This window comes from Cucumis sativus, chromosome 1 (genome assembly GCF_000004075.3).
Source record: "Cucumis sativus cultivar 9930 chromosome 1, Cucumber_9930_V3, whole genome shotgun sequence".
NCBI classification, from domain to species: Eukaryota; Viridiplantae; Streptophyta; class Magnoliopsida; order Cucurbitales; family Cucurbitaceae; genus Cucumis; species Cucumis sativus.
In genome coordinates this window covers 20,282,316-20,296,407 of record NC_026655.2, presented here as the reverse complement: position 1 = coordinate 20,296,407, position 14,092 = coordinate 20,282,316, and the positions used below count along the sequence as shown (strand labels likewise).

At 30.5% G+C, this 14,092-nt stretch overlaps 2 protein-coding genes across 2 annotated transcripts; one reads left to right on the top strand and one right to left on the bottom strand.

Moving 5' to 3' along the window:
• Nucleotides 1-764: 764 nt before the first annotated feature.
• On the bottom strand, nucleotides 765-1,991 carry LOC101207776 (protein DOG1-like 1). Its single transcript, XM_004150173.2, has one exon. It carries the CDS (start codon nucleotides 1,878-1,880, stop codon nucleotides 999-1,001), a length of 882 nt encoding a protein of 293 aa, XP_004150221.1. The 5' UTR covers nucleotides 1,881-1,991; the 3' UTR covers nucleotides 765-998.
• A 9,128-nt stretch (nucleotides 1,992-11,119) lies between these two features.
• Nucleotides 11,120-13,508, top strand: LOC101206082 (CBL-interacting protein kinase 5). The gene is made up of 2 exons (XM_004150166.3): nucleotides 11,120-11,963; nucleotides 12,394-13,508. Exons 1-2 carry the CDS (start codon nucleotides 11,405-11,407, stop codon nucleotides 13,224-13,226), a joined length of 1,392 nt encoding a protein of 463 aa, XP_004150214.1. The 5' UTR covers nucleotides 11,120-11,404; the 3' UTR covers nucleotides 13,227-13,508.
• The last annotated feature ends 584 nt before the right edge of the window (nucleotides 13,509-14,092 follow it).

Sequence of the window (14,092 nt, the reverse complement as noted above, 5' to 3'; positions counted from 1 at the left end):
AAAAGTTAGAATTCTTTGCACTTTCAAATTTATAATATATATATATATATATAGTTCTTGTGCTTATTAATTTGTAAGCTCTAGTATGTAAAATCTTTTAAATAGGTAACAATTTAATTCTAACATGAAAAGTATCATCTAAATATTAAGTGAAAGATAGACATTTAGTTCCTAGTTAATTTATCAATGTAGAGAGAGAAGAAATTCTACAATATTTTAACAATATTTTAAAGTATAGTTAAATTATTACCTAGTAAATTTCAGATATTAAGCTGTTACAAAATTAAAAATATAGACCCAAAATTCTTATCCATTAAAAGTTCATGTTATTTTGATAAAAGTTTTGGATAACAGTTTTCTGTTCTTCAAAATAATAGTGTTAAAAGACAAAAGAAAAAAGGAAAAATTTGAAAATTTAATATATGCCAATGATGAGAGGTAACAACAAAAAAAGTTGTCGTTGAAAGTTAGATGAAACAAAATAAAGAGTTCATATCCAGAAAGTTGAAAGTTAGTGTTATTTCTCCACTTTACCCATTGTCCTAAAAAGGAATTTAATGGTTAGATATATTGAGATGAGCCAAGATGGAGATTGTATTGTGTAGAGATAGGACACCCAGTTGGCCAATTACAAAGATAGAGAGGTTCGACAAGTCCATTAGTATTTTTCAGTATAAAATATTTCAACCTACACTCATTTTGCAGAAAATTATAATGATAAAAGGAGTATGAAATTTTGTGCTTTTATCTTTTTTCAGTAGAGAAAATTTCAACTAAAAAATTAGTAATGAGAGTAGAGTCTGGTAGCGTCTAATTATCATATTAATAAATTAAAAAACAAGAAAACAAACATATATGTTCTTAATCTAGAAATTATGAAAAAAAGAAAAAAAAAACAGTAGTGAGAGAGAGAGGGAGAGAGTTAGATGATGACGACGACGAGGAGGACATAGTTTAGGAGAGTTGAGTATTATTTATTTATTGTATTATATTATATTTTAATGAGAGATTGAGTGATAACATCTGATTCTGCGTTGCTTCTCATCTCTACGTTTTCCCCATTGATGTAAAGAAAGATGAAGCTTCTTACTGGCAACCAAAAACTGAAGCGCTTGAGTTGGCTTTAAAATCTCCAACACTAATTCCTTCATCGTATTCAACCTCAACTCATCCGCTTTCCCAATCACTTTTCCCATAACTTTCTCATGTTCCTTCAATGCCATCTCCGCCTCTTCATTCATCATATTATTCAGCACCACCTCATCCCCACAATCCCCTTTCGCCGCTATCAACGCAATCGGCTCATCCGCCAACTCCTCCTGCCAGCTCGCCAATTCACTCGTCAGTTTCTCCTCCGCTTTTATCGTCCTCATGTGTAGCCCATTCACACGTGTCATCTGACTAGGAGACAGTTCCCCTATACTAGTAACAGTATTATTACCGTTCTTATTGTCATCATCATTAGTTATTAAGGGTTCACTACTACAGGAAGTGAGTGCGTAGATTAAGCGAATGAAAATGGAGGGTCGGCAACCGGCCATCCAGAGGAGGGAATTTTCTAAGGAAGTGCACCATGTGGGTGCGAAAAGAGGGGAAGGGTGCTCTTGAGCTAAGAGGGTGCGGTTGGAGATGTAGTGTTCGAAGTGAGAGATGCAATTGCGGATTACAGTGGTGGTGGTGGTGGTGGTGTCGTTGTTTGTTGGTTGGTGAAGGGATTTGAGGAGGTGGGTTAAGTCTTCGCGTTGAAGTTGCATCCATTCTTCGAAGCAGCAGCGGGATCGTTCCTCGTGAGTATTCGAAAAACCATCTTCTTGTAGTTGCTGCTGCTTCTTCTTGGTGGTGATGGTGCTGCTACTGCTACACATATCCTGGGTTGCCATGGAATTGGATGTGATGGGAGGAATGAGGGGGTGATGTTTTCGTTTTTTCTTACAAATGCTTTCCTTTATTTATGCTGTCTCTCTACTCCCAACACAACCCCCACCTTCCTCACCTTCCACAATTGTCTTCTGCCACGGGTCCTTATTTTTGTCCTTTTTGCACTTTTTTCAAAAAATTATTTCTAATTTTTAGTTTCCAATTACAATTCATCTTCAACTTTTTATTATTTTTGAAGTAAATTTTTGATATATATCCTTTGCTGTTGGTTTGTGTCAAATTTACGAATTAGGAAGTTGACAGGTTTGACCAACACATGTGAGCAAATTGCATAATTTTTTCACCTCTTTTTTAAATTACTTTTACCCTCCTACTCCCTACCCTATCCTTTTCATTATTTATTAAAATAATGTTTTATAAATAAATCCATTTCTAATTCATTATTTCAAAAGTAATAACTAAAACAGTTGTTGCACTATACTAATAGATATACAACAGTTCCAAATAATTTGAAAATCATATAACAAAATTTTCTGGGTATATCATCTACATTTTATCGGTTCTTTTATTTAAAAATAGAAAATTTGATAAACTATTTTCCTTACTATAAAAATTTACTAAAAGCAATTTTTCTATTTTTTACCATTTTTTCTACCTTTAAAAGATTAGTTATTATGTACTTTATTATTATTTAGGCTGTCTATTGGCCTATTGTAATTATTCATATAAACAAAAGCCACTGTGATTCCATTAAAAATATTACCTATCATACATGAAAGTTATCAAAATAATAATAATTATTATTATTATTTGATAAAATTTTATAGTTGAAAAAAAAAAATCTCTTATTATTTTTATTTACAACCTCTAGCAAATTCTGTATATGCTATATTAATAGAAAACTATCAGTGACAGAATCCAAAATTTTGCTACATCGTGTAAATATTTTAATTTATTTTACTATTTTTAACAATGTCTCTTTTATTTATTGTAAATAGTTTGCCAAATTTTTTTATTCTTAAAAAAAACTCTATAAACAAATCACACACGAAAAAAATTACACCTTAAGGATATTTTATTGGAACATATTTGGATGGGTGCATTAAAGTTTTCTTCTGTATAGTTTGTACTCGTCCGTTTTTAATGGTTTAAATTATATGTTACACTCTAAGCTTTGTATCTATTTTTGTTCTTAAACTTTTATAACATCAATTTTAGTTTTTGAACTTTTAAAAATAACTTGGTTTGATCTTTTATCATTTGGTTTCTGTCCATTCTTTAATAAAATGTTGAAGTGCTTTCAATATTATATTTAATTTGATGATTTGATTTGACGACTCTTCTCTAAGATCATCGTATTAATTAAATTGATAAATAATTAAAAAAATGATGTCAGTATATTCGATGAATCATTTTTGTCAACCCAAAAATATAATCAACACATCTAAATCAATTAAATCAAACAACTAATTTTTTTTCTTCTCCAAAACTCAACTCCCTCATCCGTTCACGCACTTTATTTTTATTTTAAAAAATTTTAAATTAGGAAAACAAATCATCTGAAGCTGAATAAAAAAATAGGACTCACATAATATACTAGTGCGTGAAACAAAATTTAAAATAAAATTAAAAATAACCCATACAAAAAATTAAGAGAAAATTTTTAAAAATAGTAGATTTTACAAAATATTTAACAAATTCTATTAGTGATAGTATTGATATGTTATAGTGATAAGAAGCTAGAAGTGATAGAATTCAAAATTTTAATATAATTTATAAATATTTTAATTTATTTTATTATTTTTAAAAATACCCAAAAATAAAGTTACATAAATATTTCCATCCTTAATCAATTTAATTAATATAGTAAATCTAGAACATAGTTATTTAAACATATATAATTAAAAACTACAGCATCATTAGAACAAAGTAAACCTTGTTTTAAAGGTTTTAAAAGTAAAACAGAAGAATATAGAAAGTTTAGGGATAAAAAAAAGAAAGTAGGATTTAAGATAAAAGTAATATTATTGAAAATTGAGGATATATACAAATTACAAATAACTAAAAATTAATCCGGCGGGGAAAGTAATAATGATATTATTTTGGTTACAATCCGAGAGATTGGAGCAGAGGATATTGTGATGCGTGCAATTTATAGTGACTGCTTTTGTTTGATTATATTTGTTTTGAATGGATTACGCAAATACAATATTAAAAAGAAAAAAAGAAAAAAGCAGAGAGGAAGACGAAGATGAAGACGAAGACGAAAGAGGTATTGCACATGAAGCAAAAGAGTTGCAGTTCTCAAACTTTGATCCTATGGGGTTTCGTGAGTGTACACTCAAAAACAGTCAGACCTAATTCTTCCAAACCTAATTTTGTTTCCTTCATCGGTATTACCATTTTGGACTCTACTTTCTTTCTTTTTCTTTTGTATTTATATTGCTTTGTCACGTTCACATCACAAGGCGGTTAATATATCTTTATATTGCGTTCCCATTCAAACTCGTTTATTACGATATTATTATCTAAGTTTGAATCTAAAACCTATTCGTTGGTTGAGATAATCCTCCTAAATAAAGTCCAAAAATCATAATAACTACAAGTTTTAAATCTAAGATGAACCCAATTATTCAATTCTGAGTTACTTTTATTTTGCTAAATTCATAAACGAACTCTTGGATTAGCGTAATAGCACACTTAATGCAGACTCTTACCTCATTGAAGACAAATATTAGGTCACATTCAATTAAAAAAATAAAAATTTATTTTAATAGTTTAGTTCGAATTTGAAGGTTGAATAAAAAAATCAAATTGATTAAACTCTTCCAAATGAGTAGTTTGGAACTATACAATAAACAAAAATATAAACATACATATCTATCCATATGTTGTGGTAATATATATATGTATGTATTGTTGAATAAGAAATGAAGGGGGGAGGATTCCACGGTGTTGGGGCGCGAATGACGTAATAGCATTAAGAGGGAGGCAGGTGCGAGGCTGTGTTTTTTGTGCATCAACTTGTCATGTCAATCCCCACGTTCAGTTCACGTGATTTGCATTTGTTTGATATGCAAAGTGAAACCTTCAGCCTTCACCCTTCATTAATTCATTCATTCATTAATCAACCTCATTTTTATATAATAAAAACCAAAATCGTTTCCAATTTTAATTTTAGAGATAAAATTGTAGTTTAATTTAGCTGTAGAAAGCCTTGAAGCTACGGACGCCACCGAGCCAAATGCTTACATCACCTTACCTATCTAGGCTGACCTTCACCCCCCAAAATATTTGGCCACATCTTTTTAGCTCCAATTATGCATTTCCTTTTCTTTTCTAAATTTAATCAAATCACTATGCTCTTCAATTTTAATCAATTTTATAACTTTTTGCTGCATTAACCAAATATGTCCTCTTTTTTTTTTTACTTTCGTATTTTAATTTGTGAAAGTTTGACTCTTTTTTTTCCTTTCTAAACAATCCCTACGGTAGTTTTAGTGTTAAATTAATGACTTAAAATTTTGGATGTGTTTTTCATTCAAAATAAATAAATTTAACACTCATACATAAAAAAACAATTTGAAATTTGATGTTAATACGAAAAAATGTTATTAGAAAAAGCTTGAATAAGTCTAACACTCGTACAAAAAAAAACCAAATTAAAATTTGATGTTAACCTGAAAAAATGTTATTAGAAAAAGAATAATAGAAAATTAGAATTAAGAATACAAAGTTAAAAGGAAAAAAACGATAACATGTACATACGATACGATTCATGTAATGTATCTTTATTTTCTTTTAGGTCTTTTAACGTAAGTATACACATACACTTTTTTGTCTATTGATTTAACAAAAAAAAAAGACATGAAATAATAGATTTGTTGATATTATTCATTTTATATACATTTCTTCCAACTTTTAACTTGGTTATGTATGAGAATATAGCTTAAAATAAAGTTGTGTTTAGATTGATGACATATTTTGTATGGTTGCTATTTGTTGTAAGAATATATATTAGTCTGTTTTATTTATTCTTATTGTTTACCCTACCTTTGTAAATCTCATATCATGATTTAGGACCTATCTTTCTCTCTAAATTTACATAGATTACGTTCTTAATTGTTTAATATCCAATAGAAGTTATTTTCCTAATATTTGTAGCGTGTTACGATATTAAAGTCTCAAATTTACAAAATAAAAATGATCAGATATATATGGAGTCGGATGGATATTTCAAGAAGCTATTTATATTTATAGAAAAACCTTCTATCATTTCTAAACTTTTAAAATGTTTAATTTTTATATTTCATTCACTCAAGTCTCCCTTTATTTTTTATTCTTATGAATTTTTTTTTATATATAAATGTGATAAAACTACCACAAATATTCATAAATATAAATATGTATGGTATAAAGATTTTAATTAATTTTGTTATATTATATAATTTTTTCTCCAATAAAGTAAAAATAGTGATTTATTTCTTATATTCACCTTGTAGGAATATAAAAAAAGTATGAAGACTTGTAGGAAGTAAAAGAAAGAGAGAGGAAGAGACGAAATGGTGAGACAAGTTCCAAAGAGAAGGTTTAAAAAATGGGAAGTAATTGGATTTTGAGGTAAAGAGATTTTAATTCGCCATGTTCATGGTGTCAGTTTATATATCCTTCAACCTGATTCAAATCAAATTCCAAGGCCCCAATTGAAAAAACCTAAAACATCTTGGCCCTATTCAATTTCTATTTTATTACAACAAAAAGAGAAAATGACAAACAAACTAATCATTTTAAATTTAAATATGAACAAAATGTGTTTTGGATCAAAAATCTAAAACTACTTTTCCAATATGTGTTATTTAGATCGTCAATCAATCATATATTCATTAACTTCAATAAATTATGTCAATTATATAAAAATTAGGATTATTATAAAGCTAAAATTAGCAGATAAAAATCTAAATACAAATATGAAAGATCATGTTAATTCAAATAATTTGTCTGAATTTTAAATTCAATTTAATTTAAAAGGTTTTGATAAGTCTAACCTTAGATGATTCTTCTTGTGAGTTCTAAATTTGATGAGTAGGATAATTTTATTTACAATAGATATAAATTTCACACAACCTAATCCATTATATTTTCTAGTATCATATATATACATTTTTATATTCATTAAATGTATCTTTCAACACTTATTGTTAGAAGAATAAATCTTTAAAATTAGAACTAAAACACATTGATAACGATCTACGATATTATGGTGAAACTATTACATTAAAATACTATCTATATTGAGGGTCAATATCCCAACAAGATTTCAAATTTAGGTTTATGATGAAAATTATTCTAATGTTAACATTTTGATTTGTTAATAAAGACACTTCCAATTAAATCAAGTCATCTATAGATGGTTTGTCACAAGTGACCCTTTGTTGACGTCAAAATAAATGATATGTACAAATCCTACTTTGATCGACATTTCATGATATATGGCGTTGGGATAGTTAAAAAAAAATATATATATAAATAATTGTGTAAAGAATATGCAAAATAAAATTCATTGAATTAAGATTCTTGGAGAAGGTTTGAGTCTAAAATAGAATAAAATTAAAATTACAAAGCAAATATACCCACCAAATTAAAATAAATATAAAGTGAAGTACTAAATCATCATAATCATCTTGGAAAGCAGTAGTGTTTGGCACCTAAAGAAAATTAACAAAATAAAAAATAAACAAACCCGTGATCATGAAAAACAAAACAAAACCAAGTTTATTATATAAAGAAAAGCATGAACATATAACAAAACTAGTCTTTGTAAAGATCCGTTTTTAATTTGAGTATAGGAAGTAAAATTCGACTGAGTATTAAAGAAGTTGGTGTTTGATTAAATCCGTGAAAATGATCAAGCAATAAAATCTTTTATGGTTAACAAAAGTTTTGCGATTAAGAAGTTAATTTGCGAGAAAGTTTTGAGAAAAAAATGATTTGCAGTAGAATCTATAAGTCTGAACGCTCTCAAAAGAAATTATTCACGTAAGTTAAGAAGCGAAGTTTTGACTAAAACGACTAGGCAGTGGGTAGTCTTCGAGATAATAACCAAGGGTTTCGCGATGAAGAAGCTCGCAAGGAACCTTTGAAGTTTAAGTTTGCAATAAGTGTTCTAAGCGAATAAAAGTTGGTTAGTTTGCGAGGAAGATTTCTTGTAGTAAAGATAACCACTCGATAAAGTTATTCGCGAGAAATGTTAAGTGGTTAAAGTTATTTGTGGTATGAGGTTAGACAAGAAGTAAAGTTTGGCGAAGAAAATGTCATATCAGATTTGACAGGGATGAACGTGTCAGATTAAGGAATTAAGCATGACAGAGTTGAGTATTAAATTTACACGTGTAAAGTTTTAAGCAGAAGTTGGCAAACTAAGAAGAGTTTAGACATGATTAAGATAGTTTATGGGCTCTATAAATAAAGGACTTGGTAATTGAGTCAGCACAAATGATTTTATTAAAAATAAATGCTAAAATGTTGTTGTATTGCTTTGGCGAGAAGAAGAAAAACAAAGTGTTAAGTACGACAATTTGTTTCACGAGAAGAGAATGAAAAGGAGGATTTTTGGTAAAGTGTGGTGAGTGGTTTTCTTCTTAAAAGTTTTGTGGTTTCGCTTTACTATTTTGAAAGAAGAATTCAAATGAAAAGTGTTTCAAAAGAGATTTCTACGAAAAGTTTATATGTTTTCAAACATGATTTATAACGTTAAAGCTTGATTTGATGATTATGATTTTCATACTATTAAGTGGTTTTCAAACTATTAGTTGTTTCTTTGAGATAATGCTAACTTTTATGTGCACATAAAAGAGTCAAGGCTACCATGGGGTGTACGGGCTACATGGTGACAAGTAGCTGGCTTATGCGTTGAAAGAAGCATATAAAGCTTAGTGTTCTGAGCAACAAGGACAAATCTATACGTTCTAGGATGTTGTTGATACAGTAGTCTAAACGCGAGGTAATGAGATCAAGCATAGAGAACGATTCGAGATCCTTGGCGAAAAGAATAATTAAGTAATGTGTGTTTGTTTGAGATGATTTATGTGATGCGAAAATGATGTGCTATGCGAATTGGTGTCATGCATAATGTATATTGATATGATTTGCGAGATGATATAATTCTATTGTGAGAATAATTACATGCGTTTTGACATGTTTTGCACAATAAAGTATTTAATTGATCAACTAATTTGTATTTGTATTTATGATTTGACGAAAAGAATTTATCAAAGGGCATTGCAAAAAGAATTTCATAAAACCTCACTACATCATTTAGACTTACGTTTTTTAAAATTTCACTTTTCGGGCGTTTAGGTCAAGTAGGGAAAAAGGTTGAAGAATTTGTGGCGAGGTGATTCAAGGTGTTTTGGGAATGGTTAAGCCTTAATTATTGGGTCAAAGTGTTGTAAATGTGTATGAAATGGTTGTTATTGATAAAGTTTACATTTTGGTTTGTATTTATTTTGTTTGGCGTTTTATTTACCACAGTTGCATTTTGAGTGTTGTTAATAGTTTAAAAGAAGTTGATGATAAGATGTTGCAATAAGAAAATTTTAAAGTTGTAACAAACTCGCATTCTATTCCTACTATTTCGACGTTATCGTCACAGTACAGTCTGGGGTGTGACAAAGTTATCAAAACTTGTGTACATATTTAACATACCAATCTCATAGATTGAAATATTACAACTTACAATAAAGTGGGATCAAATTTAGGGTTTAACATTTTCTTAGAGTTATAAATTCAAGGAAAGTGTGCATTATTGCTTAAATTATAGAAAGCAATTATGAATCCAACGTTACTAAAAACTTGTTGCATCAAAATTCAAGTTCTAGACGTAAAAGTTAAAAGAAAAGTGTGCATTGCAATCTCTAGTTTTTCAAAATTAATGTATACTCAAGTAGTGAATTTAGAAAAGGAAACTGTGTGGTGCAATTTAACTTTGTTATATTTAAAGTGTTTGTTATATTTAAAGTGTTTTCATATATTTAAAAGGTAACTTTTAATTATTATATTTAGTTTTAAAAGATATTTTAGAGTTAAAGAAATTATTTTTCTATTTTTTTATGTATATCTTTAAATAGGATATTTTTCTATTTTTTTAGAAATTATTTAAACCCATGATTATGATAAAGTATTCTATTTTATTTATTTAAACAAATCCAAAATTTGAGTTCGAATAAGAATGTCGATGAAGATAAAACAACTAAAGCTAATAATGAGATTTTGATAAATTTTGTCAATATTTAATTATTTCTCAATGGCTTCTTTAGAAAGTCTGAATATGTATGTTTTTCACACACCCCACCAAATATCACTATTTATTGGCAATTTGACAAACATGAAATGGATTATACGAACACTAAAGTTTAAAAGTGAATTTTATTATTAATGATAAGATTGAGATAACACTATTAGATAGTTGTAGATACGATATATAAATCCCGAATTATATTTGTAGCACCACAAAACAAAATAAACTTACTTCTACTTTACTTTTTTTTTTTTTTTTCTTATAGTATTTCTGTTCCACCAATTCAAGCCATCCTCCAAGTCCATTTGTGTAACTTACAACTTGCGAGGCCCAACTTCTATGCCTAATTGACCCAAGCCCTTACTAAAACATACATATACTCCTCTCACTATTAGTTTTTGGGATTTTTCGATCTACCTCTAAACTATTTTAATCTAAAAAAAATAGTTAACCAAAGATAGTTATTATAGTCTTATGTTGAACCACACTTTTTTTCTTTTAAGAAACAAAAAAATATAAATAGTTATAAAACATATTTAACTATAACATAAAAAAATCAAAATCTTAAGTTAAGATGGTTTGCCAAATGTTGAGAGCTGAGCTCCATCAACCGAACTTCTAAACTACATCATAGATGGGCCATTCAAATAGTTATTATGAGCATAACCAACTTGTAAAGTGTCTCACAACCACTTGATTTGTGGATGCAAATATAAATTCATATCTTTGTCCCTTTCGCTCCACAACTCCACCTCCCCCCCCATATGCCTTTTGCCACTTGTCACCACTTTGACCCCTCTCAAGTCATTTTGAGCTTTTCACACTCTCAAAAGATTAGATTTCTGATACCCATCATTTCAAATTCAACCCCACAAAATGAATCACATCCATAATATGGCATTAGATTAACCCAACTCTTACATCCCACTTTTAGGCAATCCTAAAATTACTAGGTCACCTTCCTCTATTTCTGTTACTCCTCCCAATTCTCAGCCACAAGAAATAACTCCAATATTTCTCTCTTTTCTCACACCAGAATTCTTGTAATATTCTTCCCTTTTTCTCATCATCCCCCCCCCCGCCATAGCTCCCCTCAACCCTGCCTCTTTAGGCACGGTTGAGTTTCTCTTTTTTCTTAACTCATTTTCTTCCCCACCCCCCCCCCCCCCCTCTCTCTCTCTTTCTCTCAATCTCTCTGTTCTTCCCCTGTTTCTCTTCTTCTCCTCAACAATGGAGAAAAAGGGAAGCATTTTAATGCAAAGATACGAGCTTGGTAGAATGCTTGGACAAGGCACATTTGCTAAAGTCTACCATGCTCGTAATCTCAAGTCTGGCCAGAGTGTCGCTATTAAAATCATTGACAAAGAGAAAGTTCTACGCGTTGGGTTGATCGACCAAATCAAAAGGGAAATCTCTGTGATGCGGCTTGTTCGTCATCCTAATGTGGTGCAGCTTTATGAGGTTATGGCTAGCCGGACCAAAATCTATTTTGCTATGGAGTATGTTAGAGGTGGGGAGCTTTTCAATAAAGTGGCTAAAGGAAAGCTTAAGGAAGATGCTGCTCGTAAGTATTTTCAACAGCTTATTGGTGCTGTTGATTATTGTCATAGTCGTGGTGTGTATCATAGAGATATTAAACCTGAAAATCTCCTTCTTGATGAGTATGGGAATCTTAAGATTTCGGATTTTGGGTTGAGTGCTTTGGCTGAATCTAGAAGACAAGATGGGCTTCTTCATACAACTTGTGGTACCCCTGCTTATGTTGCCCCTGAAGTCATCAACAAGAAAGGTTTGATTGCTTTGCATTTTCCTTAAAACGTAATTCATCCATGGTAATGGTAATGGTAATCTAAAGAGTGGATTTCATTGGATTACAGTTTTTTAAAATAGTTTTGCATGATTTTTCAATTATTGTTGCCGGTAGAAATATCGTTATCATTGTCGCTAAGTATCAATCAATAACAGTAAGGTTAAAAAACAATGATATCAGATAATGTAAAGCAAGCAACCAAAAATTGTGTATAAATTATGTTTTCAAAATGTTTGAGACTCGTTACGAGTCATACATCAAAAGAGACCTATTACAATATGAATAATTTTGATTATGAATCAGTGAACATGGCCTTAATAAATTGTTTGTATATGCTAAGTTTTTCAAAATTGATGAGATATTAGAATAGGAACTGATGAATTTTTATTTGTTTCTACTTATTAAAAAGGTTATGACGGTGCTAAAGCTGATATTTGGTCATCTGGGGTTGTCCTGTTCGTTCTTCTTGCTGGCTATCTCCCTTTCCACGATCCAAATCTGATGGAAATGTACAGAAAAATCTCAAGAGGAGAATTCAAATGCCCTCAATGGTTTCCCCCAGAAGTTCGAAAGCTTCTCTCAAGAATCCTAGACCCAAGTCCTCGCACCAGAATAAACATGGCCAAACTCATGGAAAATTCCTGGTTCAAGAAAGGTTTCAAAGAAAATGTAACCACTCCAAAACAACTTCAAAACGACGAAGACATGTCGTCTGTGAGCGACGTTAGTTCTGCTTTCAGCGATATTAGTTCGGAAGGAGGAAGCTCTGTTAGCAACACCAATGAGAGTGGAAGGCCACCAACAGCTACAAGAGCTCCAATAAGAAATAATTCCTTCAATGCATTTGACCTCATATCTCTCTCACCAGGCTTTGATCTCTCAGGTCTATTTGAGAGTGATGTGAATGAAAGACTACAGTCTCGTTTCACAACGACGAAACCAGCTTCAGCTATCGTGTCGAAGTTGGAAGAGATAGCGGAAATGGAAAGGTTTAAGGTGATGAAGAAAGATGGGATTGTGAAACTACAAGGGAGCAAACAGGGGAGGAAAGGACAATTGGCAATAGATGCTGAGATATTTGAAGTAACGCCTTCTTTTTCTGTGGTGGAAGTGAAGAAAACTGCTGGAGATACATTGGAATATAGGCAGTTTTATGACAAAGATATGAGACCTTGCCTTAAAGATATTGTATGGACTTGGGAAGGAAATGAGCAGCAGCAGCAGCAACCACAAACTGTTTAGTTCTCTATTTTAGAAATTAATATTAGAAAGGAGAAGTAAGCTTGCTGTTCTTATTAATCTTTTAATATATCACTGCTTTTTTTTTTCTTTTTTCCACTTTTGTCTTCTCTATATTGACTGAATGTGTAACCATTCTGAGCTCATTAAGCTCTACATGTAATTGTTCAACTTCATCATACGCTTTGGAATGTAAATCCAGCGATGGAGGTTTTGATTGTTTTTAAAAGATTAAAAGAAAAAAAAAACAAGAAAAAAGAACAAAAAAGAAGAAGATTTAGAAAAGGTTGTTTGTTTGTTGTTCTTGAGATTTCATGTCCATGTGTGGAACAGGGAAAAGGTGATTACTTTTTAGTTGGTTTGTAACTAATATGTGTGATTACAGATAACCCATGTGTTAAATGATTAGAATTGTGATAATTGGTATGATTATGTGTGTCATATATGATACAATGTCAGTTAAGATCCTCACAGTCATTCAATTATTTGTGAAAGTTGAGGTTAGAAGAGAGAGAGAGGCATGTAGGGTATTGGCATGTATGTGGAGTATAACAAATATGGATGAACAAATAAAATAAAAACAACAATAACAAAATCATATAAAGTAGCAAATTAGAGAAAAATTTCTTGATGTAAGATTACATGGGGAATGAGTGTGTAATAAGGCATATAGGCAACTTGCAATAAGGCAATATAACAGTTGGAGTGTTTAAATACACCGATGACGACCCTTGAAGTGTTTTTTTCTTTTTTTTTTTTTATGTATTTTAACTTGTCATCTACAAACGTTAGAGTTATGGTTACGGTAGAGAGGAGTTCCATCCTTCCAAGGGACATATCTCAATAGAGATGAACTCTGGAGTCCCTGA